This window comes from Canis lupus, chromosome 21 (assembly GCF_003254725.2).
Source record: "Canis lupus dingo isolate Sandy chromosome 21, ASM325472v2, whole genome shotgun sequence".
Classification (NCBI taxonomy): Eukaryota; Metazoa; Chordata; class Mammalia; order Carnivora; family Canidae; genus Canis; species Canis lupus.
In genome coordinates, this window is record NC_064263.1 from 35794348 (window position 1) to 35814047 (window position 19700).

Below are 19700 nucleotides of genomic sequence, written 5' to 3' on the forward strand. Positions count from 1 at the left end.
CAGGAACCGTTCCCTGTAACATTAGAAATTCTTTCAGAGCATCATTTCTGATGCCTGTAAAAGATGGTCGATGATTTGTTTAACAAGTCCCATGTGGTTGGGTGTTCATGTTGTGTCACATTTTTACCTTACGACTCTTTCCCCAGCGAATATCTTTGTATGCACATCTTTGTCCCCATTTCAAATTATTTACTGAGGACAGAGCATAAGAAATAGGATTTCGGAGTCAAAAGGACGTGCGGGTTTTGTTTTTTTTTGAAAGGGCGTTTGTGTTTTGTAGGCCTGTTAAGCCTGTGGTCACGCTGGCCCCATATCCAGCGCCCCTTCAGCTAGCAGTGCTTGGGGGCTGAGACTATTTGGGCGGGCTCGCTGGGAAAGGCAGGGACCACCATGGTCAGTTTGCACTGGCCCTCCCCGTCTGCTTCATCGGAAGGTGCTCTGTGAGAGTCGTGGACTAAATGCCCTCCCTTTGTTCCCTCTCCCAGGAGGAGGGAACGTGGAAAGAGCAAGAGGCCCCTCGGCGAGACACTCCCGTGGAAAGTTCTTGCGCAGCCGCTGCCATTGGCACTCCTGCAGGCAGCCCTCCAGGTATCACCAATTCCTTCTTTAGGAAGGCGCTGAGCTGGCCTCTCAGGCTGCCCTGGGGCCTGCTTCACGTTCCCCGGAGCCTGCTTAACTGGATTCGGGGACTCCTGCGCGCCGCAGGCCTTCATTTCAGGGACAATGCTTACAACTACTGCTACACTTACGAGCTCCTGAGCCTCGGGCTGCCCCTCCTCTGGGTGTTCTTCGAGGTCCTGGCTTCCATGTACCGGGAGTCTGAGGAGTCCCTCGAGACCATCCGCAACTGGGTGCTCAGATGCTTCCCGGTCAAGCTCCAGTGAAATGCCACCCGCCCCGGAGAGCGCCCTCCCATTTCCAGTTTAGACGGCAGTGTGTTTGCAGTTAGCCTAGCCGGGGCTCTGGCCAGGAGGCCTAGCGTTCTGTAACCCATTCGCTCAAAGCCAAAGAGGTGCACGCTGGCCCCCTGCGCCTGACTCTGTCGGGGGAGCATCTGCTCCTGGTGCTGGGGCCAGCATGACATGAAGGATGGTTTGTCTTTTTTATATCGATATAGCTTTGTACTTCTTTTATACCAAAGCGAGCCATATATCTAGGTTTACATTTCAGTTTTTAACTTTTCATAAGCCAAGAGAAAGCATTTTTTTTTCTACGAGTGTCAATTTTTCTAAACACGGTTTGAAGTTTATAACTGGTATTACAAGTCCCTTCCACGTTGCAGTCCATTGTCCTGGTCACTGCCTGCGACATTAATGATTTGGGCTTTTTCTTTTTTTTTTTTTTTTTTTTTCATAAACCGAAGTGAGTGTGCCACCTTGTCCTGACCAGTGCCTTTTGATGTATGTACCCTGATGCCACTTGTCAACAGGGGACAGTGTTTTGAACCCGAAAGCATAATCAGTTTAGAAGAAAAGAGTAGATCAGAGGAGAATTAAGCCTTACAGAAGCACATGGCGGCGTGTAGTTGGCTGTCACGGGCCCTCCCAGAGGGAGGGGGACCGTCTTGCACCATTGTTTGGATGTAAAATAGTAGCTTCAGGGTTTTTCCTCCTCATACCAGATGACAGCCAAATGACATTGGGCTTCAAGCAGATTGCTACAAACATACTTTGTCCTTGCCACCAGTGAGCACCCCTTGGGCAGCCCCTTGGCACCTGACCTCAAGGAGCTCCAGAGAGCTGGTGCATCTCCGGAGAGGACCTGTGGCTCTGATCAGGAGCCGTGCCCACCCTGCCCCTCCCGGGGGGCCCCCCCTCTCAGGTCCTCAGCCCAGGCTGCAGACTGAGCCATGGCCACTCAGGGTCCATAAAGATCAGGCCGAGGGAGGAACCCGCCCTCTTGGAGGGTGCTTTGGGACTGAGGCCATTTGTTAGCACCTCAGGGTGTGTGATTTCTGGGAAGCATGACCTCCCGGGTGAGCACGGCTTCCAGTGCTCAGCCACTCGGGCCGCCATGCATATTAGGTGGAAGCAGCCAGAAACCATTTGTTTTCCCACTGTCCTAGCAAAGGAATGTGTCTGGCCTCCTGTGTCTGGACGGCAGGGGAGGCTGGGAGTGGAAGCTGTTGACGGATACAAAAGGAATAGGCCCTGTTAAGGGCAGAAGCGGGCCCTGGGCCTACCTGTGTTCTGGACTCTGGGCTTGCGGAGGAGGCCTCAGCTCCCCCCTCTCCGCTCTGCCTGCACTTGGCACGGCTGCTGGGTCTGGCCGAACAACGGAGAGGCTGCTAGGGAGAGGCCTCCCATCTCGCCCAGAAGATCTAGAGTTGGCCAGGCCGGAGAGTGCTCTCTGCAGTCGTTACACTAGAGATCTCCTTCTAGATCAAGTAAGAATGGAACCTGGTGAGCTTTAGAAGCCAGGGCGCTGGAGAGCTTGGGCATGACAAGTTCTATAGGGCAGGAAGAAGGGCAGAGGCATTTCTACACACGCTTCCTTGAGGTCCTTGGATAAAACAGGGGCATGGCTGTGGCCAAGTCCACGGGAACTGGCACCTCTGCCCTCGTTGGAACCGTTGTCGGTCTGATGACTCGTGTTGGGTTTTTCCAAATTTTTTCTGGGATTTTAATATTCGGCATGGTGGGGGAGCCCTTGGGTCATGCTCTGCTTGACTCTAAAAAGGATTATTCTCGAGGTCATGATGTGAACACACGCACAGCCGTGTCACCGCTCTTGTCTTCAGCTCAGGGCGGGCTGAGGTGCTCTGTGGAATGCTCCTCGAAGCCAGAGGTAGACTCTGAGAATGTCATTTACGGCCAGAAAGAGACTGGTTTGAATGACTCTGGAGAGACAGGATGTGCCTGTCAGAAGCCTGAGATGTTAGTATGCTCTGAGGCTTTGAACCTTTCTGGTGGGTGGGCCCCACACGCATGGTGGATTCCGAGAGGCAGACGCCTCTCGGCCTCCGCAGAACATTGGAGAATGAGTGTGAGACACCAGAGTAAAACTGGGGCAAAGCGATAAGGGGGACAGGGAGGAGGGGTGGTCCTGAGGATGCGTGTAGCCCCGAGGGGACCGCAGGGGAGCCCTGGCACGGGCCAACCACACGGATCCACTCCGGCGTAGAAGCAGGTGGGCACCACCAGAAGGGTTCATCTGTGCCGAGCAAGCAGTGAGTAGTTTGGAGAAGTTTCTCTTTCATTAATGGTTGCCTCACCTTCAACTGCTGTGCCTTTTGTGTTACCAATCTTTTTCCTTTTTTTCCCCCGCCAGACTAAATTCTCCTCTCTGTCTCTCTCTTTCCAACCTTACACTGTGGCCACCAGTTCGTTTCAGCCTTCCAGTGCTACACCCACTTCTTGGCTGACACACTTCTGCTCTGAGGTGACTGGTTTTCTTGCCCATTTTCAGAGAGTGGTACTAACGCCTAACCTGCTTTCCGTGCCCCGTCCTCCCCGCCGCCGTACGGGTTGTGCTAACTGTGAATATCCGGCAGACTAATGGACTCATTCCATGGCATGGTGGGTTGACGCTGTGGGGTGGCGTTCCGCTCAAAAGCCATGGTTGATTCTACTTGCCTCTGAGCCGGCAGCCCGGTCCACACCAGCTGCATGGCCTGCCTCCCTTCGGCCCCCTGCGTGGCCTGCATGCACGTGCCTTTCCCGTCGCGAAGCCACTTACCTTCCTGGGACGGTCACCCCCAGCTGTGAGACAGGACGCTAGAGAGGGCTCTGTTCACCTTTGGAAAGAACTTCTGTCTAGTAGCCTCTGAAAAAGTACATGCATGGGAGCATGGGTTCTAGTCTAAAGATTATTGATCAGAACCATGGGTGACTCTTCTGAGAAAGATTAAAAAAAAAAAAAAAAAAAAACAAAGAAAATGCTCCCAGGCTTGACTCATCATAAGCTTGACTCATGCTTTGTCTTTTGAACACCCAATCACAGTTTTCCTGGCAAATCCTTTCCCTAGCGCAGCCTGTACTCTAGACACAAGGGCTTTGCTATGGCTCTTCTTGTTCTTGGCTCATAAAGCCCCAGATGATGCAGACGCTTCGGTTGGAGCAATCGTTGTCACAGGCCGGTGATGGCTTTGAGATATGACTCAGCTCAGCCCAGGCCTGGAGCAGCCAGTGTCGATGCCCCCCATGGCTCTGCTCAAAACACATTTGTCCACTGACTCATTACCTGCGGCAGCAGGATGTTCAGAGCGCTTTTAAAGAGAAACACGGGCCCAGTACAGTAGAACTGTTGTGGGCCAGGCCTCAGGGTCTCAGGCTGAAGGTGGCGTCTGTCCTGCATGCGGCCCAGAGCCACGCTCACCTCTCGGCCTGTCTGCACGGCCCTGCATGCTGCATTGCTCACTGCACTGGGGCAGATTCTAGCCAGTACCAAGTCATCGCTCTTGTCTTGTCTTCTCTTGCAGAGTCTCCCTCCCTTTAGAGAATGTCAACCAGAGAGGGCCCTCCTTCCCTCTCAGCCTTCTCTTTAGCTAGCCTCTCCCACCCCATCTCATCGCAACGCATGTCTGTGACCTTTGGTAGTCATTTACAGTGCCACATGGAACCCCCCTGTATTTTGCACACAGCAAACGATGTTTAGCTTTATTTATGGTATTTGATGCTGTAAATGAAAATAAATATGGTTCTTTATAAAGCTCATTGTTTCCTCTCTTCTTTGCCATGGAAGCTGCTCCAATCTCAAACACAGGGGCTGGTTTAGGGGAAGTCTTCCCTAAACTGCTGGCGGGACCTGCACTTGTGGTGACACGGGACGCTCTGGGGCTGCGCTGGGCAACTCTGAAAGGAAATATTACCCAGGGGTAATATTTGGAAAAGGTCACCAATGCTCCTGGGCCAGGCTTTGGGGTCTCTTTCTTGAAAATTCATGGTACTTTTCTGTGTAGATTCTGGGCATAGCTGGGTAAGGGTCAGTGTCACCTGAGCTGTTGGAAACAGACTGTTTTAACAGCTCCTCTGCTCACTTCTCCCCACCCCAAACCATGGACCTGTTGGCGAGCTTTACTTAGGAACCATTCACTAATTTAGGTTCCTAAGTAACAAAGGTTATTCTTGCAAGTAAGTCTTATGTTGGTCCAGCTGAGTGAGAGGTGAAAGGTAAGGAGTATCGGATGGTATCGGACGTTGGGTTCAGAATGGCAGTGAACATGGCAGATGTGCTGATCCAGATGGAGAGCCTTTTGTGATCCTAAGAGACCTCCAGGGCCAAAGCCCCAGGGTCACTCAGTGTCTAAGGCTGCAAGGCTCTGCCCACAGAGCCATTCTGAAGACAGAACCCATGGCAGGCTGTGAGCCAATTCAAGGCTGGCTTCCCCTTAAGGGAAGGATTCAGAGTCTCACTTGGCTAATCTGGACAGTGCCAAGGAAGTCTGGTCCTCAACCTCCCTAGGATGGGATGCCTGCCATCACCAGGCTGGATGTAGCAGGGCTTCTGATGCTGAGATGAACCTCCCCTGAGGGGCATTTCTGGGGCTCTGGGCCTCTGAGCTCAGCTGCTGGCTCCTGGAACTGCTTTCCAAGCTGCCTGGGGTCAAGTACTCTTACCCAGGTGAGCTATTCTTTCTCTTCCGTAAAAGGAAGGGTGTTAGGGACTTAAGTCAGGAGCTAGGTTGGGCAAATGATTCATTCCTTTATTTATTCATCTGTTCAAGTGTTTGTTGAACACACACCATACCTTGGACATATTCGAAGTCCTAGGGATGCAGCAGCAAACCACACAAAGGCCCTGCCCCTCCCTGCATCTTGGAATGTATGTATCTTGGTTATCGTGTACCAGATTTGATTTGTTTTATTTGTACATACACTCACCTATTTACTTAACTAATATTTACTGAGTGTCTATGGTGCGCTGGGAATAGAGCAGGGGGTAAAACAGACAAAAGTCCCTACTGTCATGGAGCTTATAGTTTTGTTTTGATTTTCCGATTCGAAGCTGGGTTAAAGCAACATTTTCCAAAGTGTGGCAAGGAATAGTAGCTCCAAGGGCTTTGTGAATGACGAGCTCCACAGGCACAGAGTTTGAGAAACTTCATACTAATCGTGCTGGTCCTCCCAATCCTTGGAGATCCGCAAGACTTATTGGCATGGTAAAAGTCTCTGAGGGACCCTCCAGTAAAGAAGCTTAATTAACTTTGCTGAGGTGGGCTTTCCCATACCTGTTGAAAGTGAGTGTTTTATTTGTTTGGGATGGGTTTTTTTGTTTTGTTTTGAATGTCACATTCACAAAAGTGTTTGGTAGAATGTTCTTTAATCCAGAAACAGTGGATTTTAAAAAATGTTTTTACTCATGAGAGACACACAGAGAGGCAGAGACACAGGCAGAGGGAGAAGCAGGCTCCCTACTGGGAGCCTGATGCGGGATTTGATCCCAGGGCCCCAGGATCATGCCCTGAGCCAAAGGCAGATGCTCAACCACTGAGCCACCCAAGCACCCCATGGATTAAAACTTAACATGTAACAGTAAAAAATGAAAACATTCAGTAGGCAGCCGACTGAGGGGAAAAGTGAATTAGATGTGATAATAAAGAAGTTCATAGCTGTGGCCTGTAAACAGTTCATGCAAAGGAGGTGTTCCCAGGCATTTTGCAGTGTAGGTGATCAGTTCCTGTTTGTTGATTAAAGACCCAATGATGAATGTGCACAGGCTATGAACAGACAGCGCTCACTCCGGCAAATGAAACAATGCTGAAAAGAAAAGGTGAACATTTATAACAATTACATGTGAAGGAATGTAAATTAATTATCTCCTACCTACTGATTTAGTCAAGAAAAAGCAAAGTAGGTTGTAAGAAAAAAAAAATAGTCATGGGTAAAAAGTAAATGGGGACAGTCTTTTCTGGAAAGCAATGTGGCAACAATTATTAAGACCCATAAAAGGGCTCTGACCTATGGCGCAGTAATCTTACCCCAGGGAACTTATCCTAAATAAATAATCCAGCTGGAGAAACCAATCTCCGTGCAACCTGAATATTAAGTAGACTAAGTGGGTCTAGCAGAGTGGGTGGGCTGTTCTCCTCTATTTCTGTGAACTCACTCACTTTTACAGCATTTTCTTTAATCCCTGAAATAATAAAAAGAAGTGGCTGCTGCTCTGAGTGCTCCGGGGCCAGCTGTCATTGATGGAGCGTTTCCCCCCTTGCCAGGCGGGGGGGGCAAGCACCTCGTGTGCAGTACCTCGTTAGGCCTCCACCTCGCTGGCCATGCTCACCTCGAGGGGATGCTTGACATTAAAGGAGTTCTCTGATACGAGGGAGGCGATCTAAAGCAGCATCTTCAGCTGTGGAGGACCCGAGAGTCACCAGGCCTGGGCCAAGAGTCAGACACTGCTCGCAGGGGAGCCTGGGTGCATGGGCAGGCCCTGGAACTGGCCAGAGACCCGGCTTTGACTCTGGCACTTTGTATGGACTCGGTGACATTGGGCAAGTCCCTCGCATGAACCGAAGCCTCCGAACTTAGGGTTTTGTGGCAGTAGAATCAGTAAACATGCCCGATAGGCCACGCTCTAGGTAGCACCTTCCTGGTTTTGTGCAGTAGGGAAGACGTTGGTGGGCGTTCTAGATCAGCTGGAGCTCAGAGGGGCCCCGGGACATCTTTAGGTTGGCCACGATACAGAGGTCTCTACTGACCCTGAGCGGTGCCATCTATTTTTCTCTCCTTTTCTGACCTCCCCGCCCTCTTGAAGGCAGCTGGTCACCTCCCAGCCTCCACTGTGCACCTCTCTTTCCTCCTGCCACCTGCTAGCAAGACCTTGGTTTGGTTTAGTGAATTCCTAAGTCACAGCAAAGAGGGAGGGCGGCTCCAGCTCTGTCTCTGGCTGCCTACTTGACATCTCCTCCTAGATTCTACCAAGAGTCTCCAACCTAGAAATCCACCTCCCGCTCCTAATCTTCCGCTGGAATAGACTCTACCCTTGGCCTTCATGGTCTCTGGAAACCCCAATTCCAACCTTCCCATTGTTCAGCCCAGAGACTTGGGGTCATTCTTAAGGACTCTTTCTCTTGGCCCCACACCTAGTCCATTGGTGAATCCCAAGCACAGCCAGACCCAGTCCCCCTGTCACCGTCCCTGTGCTACCGCCCTGGCCTCAGCCACTGTCCCTTCTGGAGTTACTGCTGTGGCCTTCAATGTGGCTTCCCAGGCACTTCCTTGCTCTGCTCAACCAGTTTTCAACACAACAGCTAGAGAAATCCTTTCAGAATGTGGATCTGCCCTCTGCTCTGAACTTTCCAGTAGCTTCCCAGCTCACTCAGTAAAAGCCAATGCATACAGCAGACTCAGACAGCTCTGGAAGGTCTGACCCCTGTCATTCTGACCTGCTGTCTTTCTGCTCTCTCTCATAGACTGTGTCCTAACCACACTGGCCTCCTTGAACACCAGCCATGCTCTGTCTTCGAGCCTTTGCTCTGGCTGTTCCCTCTGCCAAGAACACCCTTCTTTGGTATCTATACAGCTGGCCTCACCCTTTATCCAGATCTTTGTTCCCTCGTCTCCCTCCCGGTGAGGTCTGCCTTTAATGCTGCAGTCCATCCCCCCAGCTGTCCTGACCCTTTTACTCTCCTAGACAGGTTTTCAGAGCATTTATCACCTCTCAGCATATTCTGGAACTCACTGACTAATGATATGTATCTATGTTTCCCCCCTTGCTAGAACATAAGCTCCTTGAAGATGGGGACCTTTGTTTTTTTGAGCACCCGTGTAATCTGCACCAGTAGAACAGTGCTTGGCACATAGTGGACCTTCAACCAGCCTTTGTAGAAGCAATAAAGGCCTGGATCTCAGGCTGTGGAGCCTGTCTTGGGCTTGGGAAAGTCTTGCCATCAACTCATGACTCGGATAGGAGAATCTGGAAGAGAAGTATGACATCGTGTGTCCTGCTGCCTCCACAGAGCCCTTTGATTGATTGGGAGAAGGGAGTTCCGATTTTACTTGAATTTTGCCTTGCAAGGGGTGCAGGCTTCACACAGCATCTCTCGCAGACTTGGGTGACCAATGGGACATCTCTCGCAGACGTGCCTGAGGCTGGCAGCAGAGCCCAGTGCCAGTGGGATCCTCTTTGGGTAGCAAGGCCCAGGCTACGGGGTCACACACATCCTCTCTCATGCCTGGCGTCCTGACACAGGAATCCAGGTGACAGGTTTGAGACCAGAGGCGGGATGGGGAAGACTCTGCCCCCACGCCATGGCACATGGTTGGCTCACCTTACCTTTGACATCCTGAGTCTAGTCCTCCTGCGAGTGTCTCTGAGACCATGAGAGAGCAGGCCCAGGGAAGCAGGGGTTACCGCCACCCATCACCCAGAAAGAGGCCAGCCTCTCAATCTTCAGGGGCCTTGAAGTGCCCAGAAGATCGGGTCTCTCTCCTCCCACCCCCACCTACACGAGGCCCAGCCAGGCAGGGCACGTCCCCTGGCTGTGAGTACTCCATCAGGGGGGCCTTGCAGCGGTACCCGCCATCCCCATCTGAGCTGTGAGCAGAGGTCTGCTCAGCGCTGGGATGACCTGCTGTCCCAGCCACGGGGTGTGTGCTGGAACCAAGGACCGTGCGCCCCCAAAGTATTTCCCTTCCTGCTTCCCTGGGTTGCTGTTGGGGCTCCTACCCAGAAACTTCGAGTTCTCCACTCCCAGCCTCATTCAGGGAAACTGGAATGTAGGCCCTGGCTGTGCCCAAGCTTGAGGCCCAGAGCTGGCCTGACACAGTACCTGTCTGTGGGTCCGAGGCCTGAGGCCCTACACCTGCAGCTGTCTGGGAGCCCGCCAAGCTGTTGGGAAGATATCACGTGCCCACCTCCCCTCCTGGCCCTGATGGAGGGCACCCTGCTGCCCCGGGTGTTCACACCAGGTTCTGGGCCTGACCGCGGACTGCACTCCCCTGGCGTCTGGCCTTGTGTCCAGGCCGACGGCTCCGTGGCTGGAGCAGGGCAGCTCTGCCGAGGCCTTGAGCACAGGGCCTGCAGCTGGGGAGGGCTGAGCCCCCCTCTCTAGTTGGCTTGTAGTTTACTTGAGCTGGTCTCTGCACAGAGGCTGCTCCTGGGGCCAGGCAGAGCCTGGCTCAGGGCAGCCGAGCACGGGCCTGGGAGCACACACGTCTGCACACAGACAGGTCACACACTCAGCAGAGGATGCCTGGCAAGAGTCCAGGAGGGCACAGGACAGCCACGCCTGAGGCCTGTGGCTCCCCATCAATTTTCTCATTCCCTGGAGACTCTTGGAAACGGGCATTCCTGGTAGTGCACTCTGAGGTGTCACTCTCAGAAGCCCCAGGTGGCAGCTGCCGTCTTGAGGCACCTGTGCCTTTATCTTTTAAATGGACATGTGCTGTGAGGGACCTTGGTAGTGGCATAGACGACTGTGCCAGCCCCTGGGAGTCAGTGGAGGGAATGCCTGACGCAGCCCCGCCTTCCCAGACTCTCCCTATCCTGCTGGGGGCTTGTCAGGTGCCCTCACTCGTCACCGTCTGCCTTGCAAGAGGGTGGGGAGACCCCTCTGTGCTTGGTATCCTGGACATTTGCGTGCCTTCCCCTGCTCTCTGTAGTAAAGAGGTATCACCCCTGCAGACTGCATTTCCCAGGCTCCCTGGCCACTGGGTTCCTGTTCTGTCTGACTATTGGGAACACTGGTAGGAGGGCGGACGATGGGATCAAGGGAGAAGCCAGGGTTTTCCTCGGACTCTCTGCACCCTGGCCAGTGCCGGTGTCTTCCCCGTCGTGCCCACTCCTGCCTGGACGCCCCGGCCTCTGGCCTCACGGCCTCCTCCCAGTGTCCCTCCAGCCCGGGGCTTCCTGCTGTGGCTCATCTCTGGGTTGTCTCTTGATCTGCCCTTGGCTTTTTGGCTCATCCAACACCACCGTCATGAGTTGCCTGTACTAACTGGCCTCTGTGGAGCTTTCTGGCTTGAGTTCTGTTTTCCCGACTGGGTCCTGATGGACTTAGTTTCATTGCTCTTTTTTAAGCTTGTCTCTTCAGAGAGAACAGTAGACAAGACAGCAGAGGGGGTTTTTCTAAGCCCGGAGCCAGAAGCAGCTCTGGCAGTTAGGAGCTCTGTGATCTTGGTCAAATGAGCCTCAGTCTCCTAATCTCTACAATGGACTTAATGACCGGGAGAACGTGTTGCTTTGTCGTCACCCTGGGTTCTGGGGGAGAGTGGAAGGGTCTCCAGACTTGGAGAGAAAATGGAAACGATTTCACCAGCAGATCGAGGGCAGGGGTCCACACGCCGACACAAGCAGGGGTCTGGCCAGGTCAAGGCCTTGGATGTTGCTGAGGGTGGTGTGTGAGGACAGGAGTGCTGCGCTCTGCCGCCGGAGTATATCTCTCACCAGGGAGCCCTGGAAGGGGACCGAAGTGCTGGGCTCGGGGAAGACCACCTTCCCTCCAGAAGGCCAGGGCAGTTGCCCTGGGAGCTGCTGGATCGTTCACCCTCCCCACCCTCCGCACTCCTCCCCTGGTAGCCCGCAGCCCCAGTGTAGACCTGGCTTCTCCCTACGGGAATGTAGGCAAAATCTAGGACAAATTGTAGACAGGCCTGGGGGAGGCAGCACAGGTGAGCACACCTGGACCCTCCCCCGGGGCTGGCCACCAACACAGCTGCTGATCCTCCTGACTCACTGGGGGCCCCTGGCCGAGTTAGTCTCTGGGCGCCACATTCTTGCACACACGTGGTGAAGATGACAACACTGTCCTTTCGGGCTGTCGGGATGTTTGAGATGGTCAACCTCAATAACGGCCTCGATAATGAGCTGGTGTTGCTTCTGTTGTTGCCTCGAGACTACTTCCATCGCTTGTCCTGGGGATGTGAACTAGCACTACTGGTGTGTGCAAGTGGACAGGAGTCCCGGGGAATGAGAGAGGGGTCTGGAAGTAGAAGCTAGAGTGGAGTGATTGCCTCCTGAGCACAGCACTGAACCCCAGAGACCCAGCTGTAGCCTTTGACCCAGGCCTTGGGGGGCAGAGGGAGAGGAAGAAGAGGTCCATCTTTGGGGCTTTTTTTCCCTGGGTGAGGTGGTGATCAGAGGAAGCCCCGGCTCCTTCCAGCACCCCCCACCCCTCCACAGATCTGTGGACTCCCCGGTGAGGGATGCTGGCCTCACCCTGCTGTCCTGAGGGCTCAGCAGTCAGCCACATGCCCAGCCCTCCAGGAGCTCAGGGAGCCTGCCTGGGCCCTTACCCTGTTCCACCCCTCAGCCCTGCTGGCCAGGTCACAACTGTCTAGGAGGAGAGAAGATAAAAGCAGCCCCTCGGGGTGTCCATTGCAGGTTTGGGCTGGTCCCTGAGGTGGTGTCGCCACTGCCTGGCACAGCTCACCTCCCTTTCCTGCAGCCGCCCTATCCTGCCGGGCTGCTCCGGACAACCTCGCTCCCTCTTCTCTGGCCACGCACGCTCAGCTGTTAGTTCTTCTCCAGGTTATCAAAGCCCTTTCCCTGGTCTCCGTCTCCCCTCCTGCTGGGGCCTCTAGTCCACCTTCCAGTCACCAACCAGAGCGATCTTTCTACGAGGCCAATCTGATGATACTGGTCTGCGGCTTTCAACCCTTCAGGGGTTGCTCTTGGAGGGAAATCCACTCTTCACTTTGCCACCAGGGGCCCTTTCTGGTTCCTTGTCAATGGAATGATTTCCCGCTGGCTTCTTTCATGTACTCTCCTGCCGTCCAGCCACACAGACATAGTTTCTGTTCCCACGCAGGTAGGAGTGCTTTCCCACACTGCATTTCCTCACAGAGGTCCATCCCGTGGAACACCACCTCTCCCTACTCTGTTTGGATCCTACTCATCCGTAACCCATTGAAATGGTGCCTCCCACCTAAGGTGTTCATTGTACAGAAGTCAGATCTCCCTCCCCATCTACTGAGTCTCACCTTACTCTTAGACGGTCTACCCGAAAAGGCAACTATCCGTGAATATGCCTAACATTCTCCCCTCTGGGACAAGAAGAGACCCTTGAAGGCAGAGCATGGCTGATTCATCTCCAAATCACCAGCACAGGCCCGGATCCGAGGAAGTCAAGTAGCATCTGTTGACCATACAATATCTGAGTATACCCCACTCGGGCACACGCCTGTACTCCGGTATAAGCCAGATACAGAGTCGAGTCTCTGCTACAGTAATTCTGTGTAATAAGCCTCCTGAATTTCTGAGGCTTGTATCACCTATTTTTCTTGCTCATGGGTCTGTGGGGTTAGCTGAGTAGCTGTGCTTCAGGCTGTAGATCGAAGGGTGGCCTGGGCTTCCATGCGATTGGTTAGGCAAGGTTTCAGGCCACAGGTGGCTTGAGACATGCTCCATGTGCCCACAGTCAGGGACCTAGGCTGAGGGGTAGCAGCCATCTGGGGTGAGCTCTTCTCATGGCAAGCTAGCAAGAGTGTGGCTGGACTAGCCAGACAGCAAGGCCATTTGAAGCCACTGCTCACGTCACATCCACTCATTTCCACTGGGCAAAGCAAGTGTCACAGCCAAGTCCCATGTCAGTTGGGCAGAGAAGCATATCTACCTACCCAAGTAGTGAGGACTGCAAGGTCACAGAAAAAAAAAAAAAAAAAAAAAAAAAAAGCACAGCTCTATTACAGACAGGGAATAAAAAAAAAAAAAAAAAAAGAGGAACATATTCCAGCCAAAACTCCCAGAATAAAGGTCATGCACATTGGTGTCCATGGTTCTGTTCTGCTCACAGCCGTACAGACTGATCCCTGTCCTCTGATGTCTTCACCTCTGTGTGCACCTGTTTTTACATCAGCAAAATGGGAAGAATAATACTTGTCTAGAAGGTTCTATGACGTTTAATAGACTTAGTACGCGTTAAACACTTACACAGTTCTCCATAAAAGTGTCCAATAAAAGTAAGTTGCTGCTACTATTATATCATTACGGCTACTCCTACCTACCCAAGCATCCAATTACATCCCTGTTGCCTCAGTGCCTCCCATCTGCAGCCACATCAGTGCAGAAGTGTGCATATGTGCATGCACAAGCAAGCATGCACATATGCCAGGAGTGACAAACTGGCAGCCCACTGGCCGCATCTGCCTGGGGATGTGTTTTATTTGATCTATACAATATTTTAATACATGAGGCATTTCATGTAAAAATAAAAATTTCTTGAGTTATTTTCATAGATGGTAAATATGGTTAGGGAGTAGGTCTTGTCCTGCAGGTGGAGGCGTGAAAAACCCAGCATTTAGAGGTTGGCTGGAAGATTGGGTGGCTGAGATTGGAGCAGCCAGGGAGGCAGTGAGAGGATGGGTCCCCAGAGCAGGGAGGGGTGAGGGCGGCAGCAGCTGCAGGAGGACCCCAAAGCCTTGTGAATTGGACTTAGCAATAAGGAGGCTGCCGGGGGCTTTGGGGGGGGGGAGTTTGGGAGTCATGGAGGCACAGGCAGCATTATAGGGGGTTGAGGAGTTGAGTGATGGAAGGTGCATAAGTAGAGAAAGTAAGTGTAGCAAACTCTTCCGTGATGATTGGCTAGGAAGGGGAGAAGAGGAAGAAACGTTGGCTAGGGGCCAGGCATGGGAATTGGGTTAAAAGCAGTTTTCTTAAAACAGGAGAGGCTTCAGCACATTCAAATATTGATGGAAAGAGTCCCATAGACATAGAAGTCTGTGACACAAGGAAGAGAAAGTAATGACCCTTGGACAGGATCATTGATGAGGTCATTGGTCATTTCTACCTGGAACATAGGTGATATTTTTCCTGTTAACCATTTGCTTGGCTGCTGACTAGCTTTGAATGAAAGCCCTGTGAGAGCAAGGCCTTTGTCTTGTGTTCACATAGGAAAAATATCACCTGTGTTCCAGGTAGAAATGACCAATGCCCTTGCTAATGGCCCTTGGCGAGGAGGAAGCCAAGTGCAAGTGAGGTATCAGCCTTAGAAAGGAGAAAGGACACCTGCCCCACTGTGACCAGTGGAAGGGGTCGTCACCCAGCTAGTTCGTGGCCAAAATGGAGCTGGACCTCAGGCGGCCTATTTTGCTCACTCGTTCGTTGATTCATTCAACAGGCATTCCTTGATCATCAACTCCTTGCTGGTATCATTCTAGTAAGAAACAAAATAGACAAAAATCACTAGTTCTAGTCATGGGAGAGAGATAATAAAATGCAGAGAAAGTTGTAGAGTTTATTAGGAGATGAGATGTGTTATGAATAAAAATAAAGAAGAACAGAGAATGCTGAGGGCATGGGTTGCAGTTAAAATAGTGTGACAGGGTAGGCCTCATGGAGAAGGTGCCATTTGACTGAAGACTTGAGGTGGTGAGTGAGCGAGCCCTGCAGGAAGCTGTCCAGGGATAGCATCTCCTAGGAAGAGGCGGGAGCGATACAAGGGGCTGAGACAGGGGGGTCAGGGAGGTGGTCACATACATGGTCAGAGCAGACAGTAGGGCAACAGTGGGAGATGAGGTCCCAGGGGCCACTGGAGGGTGTTGAGCAAGGGAGTATGGTCTGACTCATATTTAACAGTCACTTGAGTGGCCGTGTTAATTAAGAAGAGTAGCGGGGGAAAAAGAAGACTAGGGGTTTGGGGAGGTGGAGCAGGGTGAGAGGGAAAGCAGGGAGACTCACAGAGGCTGGAAGGCAAAAGATCATGGTGGCTGAGGCCAAGGTGGTAGCAGAGGAAGTGGTGACAGGTGCCTGGATTCCTGACATATTTTGAAGGTGGAGCCAGCAGGATTGGCTGATAACTTGAGTGAAGAATGAAATAACAAGAGAAGTCAAGGATGGCATGAAAGCATTTGATTTGAGCAGCTGGAAGGCCAAGGTCGCCATTTACTGAGATGGGGAGGGCTGTGGGGGAGCTCATGGGGGTAAAGAGCTCCACTCAGACAAGAGTTTGGTGTGTCTGCTAGACATCCACGTGGAGGTGCCAAGTAAGCAGTGGGGGTATGGAAATCTAGATTCAGGGAAAATGTCTGGGCTGGCAGTGTAGATGCAGGAGTGAGTCATTGTTATCTGGGGTTATTTGAAGCCAGGAAGCCAGATGAGATTATCATGGGCCTAAGTAAGAGGAGAGATTCAAAGACAGCCCTGGGGCCTTCCAGTGTGACCAGGTCAGGGGGAAAAGGTAGAACCAGCACACAAACAGGAAAGGAGAACAGTCGGTGAGGGGAAGGGAGCCAGGCGCTGCTATCCTGGAGGCTGAGAGGAGAGCTTTTCTAGAAGTGGGAATGATCAGCTGAGTCAAATGCTGCTGATGTGTCAAGACAAGAATGGAGAAGTTGCCACCGGGTTTAGCAGTATGTTGGACACTGTGATTTTGACAATGGCAGTCCAGAGGCCGGTGCGCCTGGGTGGGCCCTCTGAACACTTCAGGACCCTCATATGGGATTAAATGAGATGTGTGCATTCATGTCCTGTACACAAAGGTGTGCTCTAAATATTGGGGCATCTGGTAGGCGAGGTGGTGGGAACAGAGGACGAGAAGTCTTGGAGTGTCCAAGTGGACCCAAAGCCTGCTGCCTTGTCCACTCCCCCGCCCCCGGCAGCCTGTCCAAGCTTCTGGATGGGAAACAGTTACCCTGCAGGGCCCGTTTATTCCCACCATCTCCCTAGACCATCTTCTCCTCCCAGCAGATGAGCCAACCTCCCCCAAGAAGCCCAAGAGTGTCCTGGAGCCAGAGCCCAGTGATGTGGATGGTGGAGCCACCTCTCTCCTGCCCTCTGAGTGGACCTCAGTGAGGATCAGCCCTGGGGAGGATATAGTTGGACAAGACATGATGGCTGTGTGTGTCCTGGTCACCAGTGACGACAGCAGGTATGCTCAAGCTGCGGGGTGGGTTCAGAAGAGGGATTGGACGAGGGTAGTGGTATTCAGGAACTGGTCTTCTTTCTTCTCGCTGACCATGTGACCTCTCTGTACCTCCATATGCTCATCCATAAAATAGGGACAACCATAATACCTGTCTTGTGGACAATCGTAAAGATCCAACAATTAATATACACAAAGCATGTAGAAAAATGCTCAGCACATAACACTATAAGTGTTAGCAATTGCTGTTTTCTCAGAGAAGGGACAGGTTCTGGCCCCACTGTCTTCTCCCAAAGGCAGTTGTGACATAGGCTGTAGCAAGGAGGTGCCGAGTGGGTGTCACTGTCACGGTAAGTAGGATGGTGATACATGATAACGGGAGGCTAAGGCTAGGGGTGGGAAGATGCATGAGAAGTAACGCTCTGCTGCCCTAGATGAGTATTTCTCAGAATGGCATCCTTACCAGCCCTACCAGAACCACCCAGAGTGGTCACTGGGACCCCAGACTCCAGGCCTCCCCTCGACTGAATTCATTCTGGAGGCCAACCAGCAAGAGGTACCGATTGCTCCTTATGTGCTAGGCTCGGAGCATAGAGCAGTGACCAACACAAGACCAAGGCCTTGCTCTCACAGGGCTTTCATTCAACCTGGCTAGACAGTCAGCAAACAAGCAAATAGTTAACAAGAAAAATATCGCCTATGTTCCGGATAGAAAAATAAAATAGGAGTCTATGCTAGAGGGTGACTAGTCAGCTACTTTCGACTGGGTAGCCAGGAAAGGCCTTTGTATCAGTTATCCATTCTCACCGTTATGCTGAGGGACAGGAGCGCTCCGACAGCCACCGCTTAGTCTACTCACAGTTCTGTGGGCACCTATTTCAGTCAGGCTCAGTCCTGCAGTTCTTTTGGTCTCGGTGGACTCCCGTGTGTGTTCGAGCCAGCAGGGTCCTGCTTCTAGAACATGGCTAGCCATCAGCTGGAGTGTCAGGAGGCAACCGGGCCACGGGTCTTTCATCCTCCAACAGGCAGCCCGTGCTTATTCACATGGTCCTGTGAGAAAGCACAATCGTGCGAAGTGTCTTGAGGTCTTGGCTATTTCTATCACGTCTGAATGGTCACAAGTCCAGCCCGGACTCAAGGGGTAGGGAAATTGGCTCCACCACTATGGGAGGAGCTGCAAAGGTCCATTGAAAAAGGGTGTGGACCCAGGGGAGGAATGACTGCAACTGTTCTTTGCAAACAATCTACCACGGCCTCCGTGAGGAGGTGACATTTAAGCTGAGAATTGTCAACAAGAAGGGACAGCCATGTGAAGACTGAGGGAAGTGGCATCCAAGCAGTGGAACACCAGTACATAGGCCCCGGGGCGAGTGTGGCCTGATGTCTTCTGGTGTGGCTGGCACACAGTGAGGGGACGAAGAGTAAGATATCATATCAGAAAGGAAGGCAGGAGTAAGGCTTAGTAAGACAAGGGCAAGGGTAAGTAAGGGCAAGGAGTTTAGACTTTATTCTAGGTCCAACTGAAGGCCATTAGATAATTCTTAAATCAGAGAGTGATATCTTATTTATGATTTCCAAAGATGAGCAGGCCTCGGTATGGAAATGGGTGGGAGAGAGGTGGGTGGGAGTGGAGGCAGGGAGGCCCGATGGGAGCCTGTGGCATGGGTAAGAGATGAGGGACTTGGGCCAAGATTGGGAGCAGAGAAGAAAGAGTTTGCTGATCAACTGAACGTGGAGGTGAGAGAGAGCCCAACAGTGACTCCCAGACTTTGACCCACGTGACTGCAGGAAAGGTGCAGTCATTTCTAGAGTAGCCTTGAAGAGGACAAGATTTCAGGGAAGAAGATGCAGGTTTGTGGAGAAAATCAAGAATTCTGTTTTGGCCACGTGGAGTTGGAGATGTCTATCAGATGTCTTTGTGCGGATGTCAAGCAAGCTGTAGAACAGAGAAGTTTCTTGGAGGCAGGTCTAGAGACAGTGATTTGGTGGGGGGCCAGTGGCACGGAGAGGCTGTAAAAACCAAGGGAGCTAATGAGGCACCTGTGGAGTAAGAATATCTTCTCATTAGAAAGAAAGAAAGAAAGAAAGAAAGAAAGAAAGAAAGAAAGAAAGAAAGAAAGAAAGAAAGAAAAGAAAAGAAAAGAAAAGAAAAGAAAAGAAAAAGAAAAAAAAGAATATCTTCTCATAGCTAAAGTAGAGCTGGGCATGGATGAGAGCCCCAGGGCATTTGAACATTCAGTGGGCAAGCTGGCAAAACGCACAGGAGGGAGAGAAACCGAAAGAGGCTGGGTTGTGGAAGCTGAGAGAAGAAAGGAGACATTTCGAGAAGGAGGGTGTGGTGCTGGTTCAGATAAGAATGGAGGAGCTGGAGAGGCGACCTCTGGATTTTCCTACAAGAGGATCAGAAACCTGGCTGGAGTAGGTGTGGGAAGAATGTGAGCGAGAAAACGGGTACTGCCGTGCAGACAGCTAGTTTGTAAGGTCTGGAGCCTTCAGACTTTGGAAGGGGGGCCTGGCAACAAGCATTTTAACAAGTCCCACAGGTGATTTGGACCCAGAGGTCTGCATGAGCACCTCTGCCTTGGAGTGCCCTAGTGGTCACTGAGGTAAGCAGCAAGGCCCAGAGAAGGAAGGTCTCAGTTAGGCAGGGCTGTGTCCTGAAACCAACTCTAGCTTAAGTAACAAAGCAAATACTTCGGTGCCCCTGACTGGGAGGTCCAAGGGGGTCCCCTCTCCAGGCAAAGTTGGAGCCAGAAACTCAGACAACCGCTGTCTGCTGCCTCTCTGCATGCCTGATTTGCAACTACCCGAAGGGAGGCTCTATCCAAGTGTGGAACACTTGGCTGCTGAGGGCCTCAGCCCACGCCCATTGGTCCCCATCCATGTCCCAAGACCTCAAGGTAGACCTCCGATGGGGCTACCCACATTGCACGCCCACCTCTGGGACTCATTGGTGAAG

The 19700-nt window shown here is 52.1% G+C and overlaps 1 protein-coding gene across 13 annotated transcripts in view; it reads left to right on the forward strand.

Moving 5' to 3' along the window:
* Positions 1-19700, forward strand: part of MICAL2 (microtubule associated monooxygenase, calponin and LIM domain containing 2) — a 222680-nt gene that overhangs the window by 131887 nt on the left and 71093 nt on the right. For 8 of the 13 annotated variants that reach the window (XM_025459499.3, XM_049099081.1, XM_049099082.1 and 5 more), the window contains 2 exons: positions 486-588; positions 16567-16747. In XM_025459499.3, coding sequence (XP_025315284.3) covers positions 486-588; positions 16567-16747 — 284 coding nt within the window. Of the gene's footprint in view, positions 1-485; positions 4651-16566; positions 16748-19700 lie in introns of those variants that run through there. The other 5 variants (XM_025459510.3, XM_035704151.2, XM_049099087.1 and 2 more) reach the window with 2 other exon arrangements.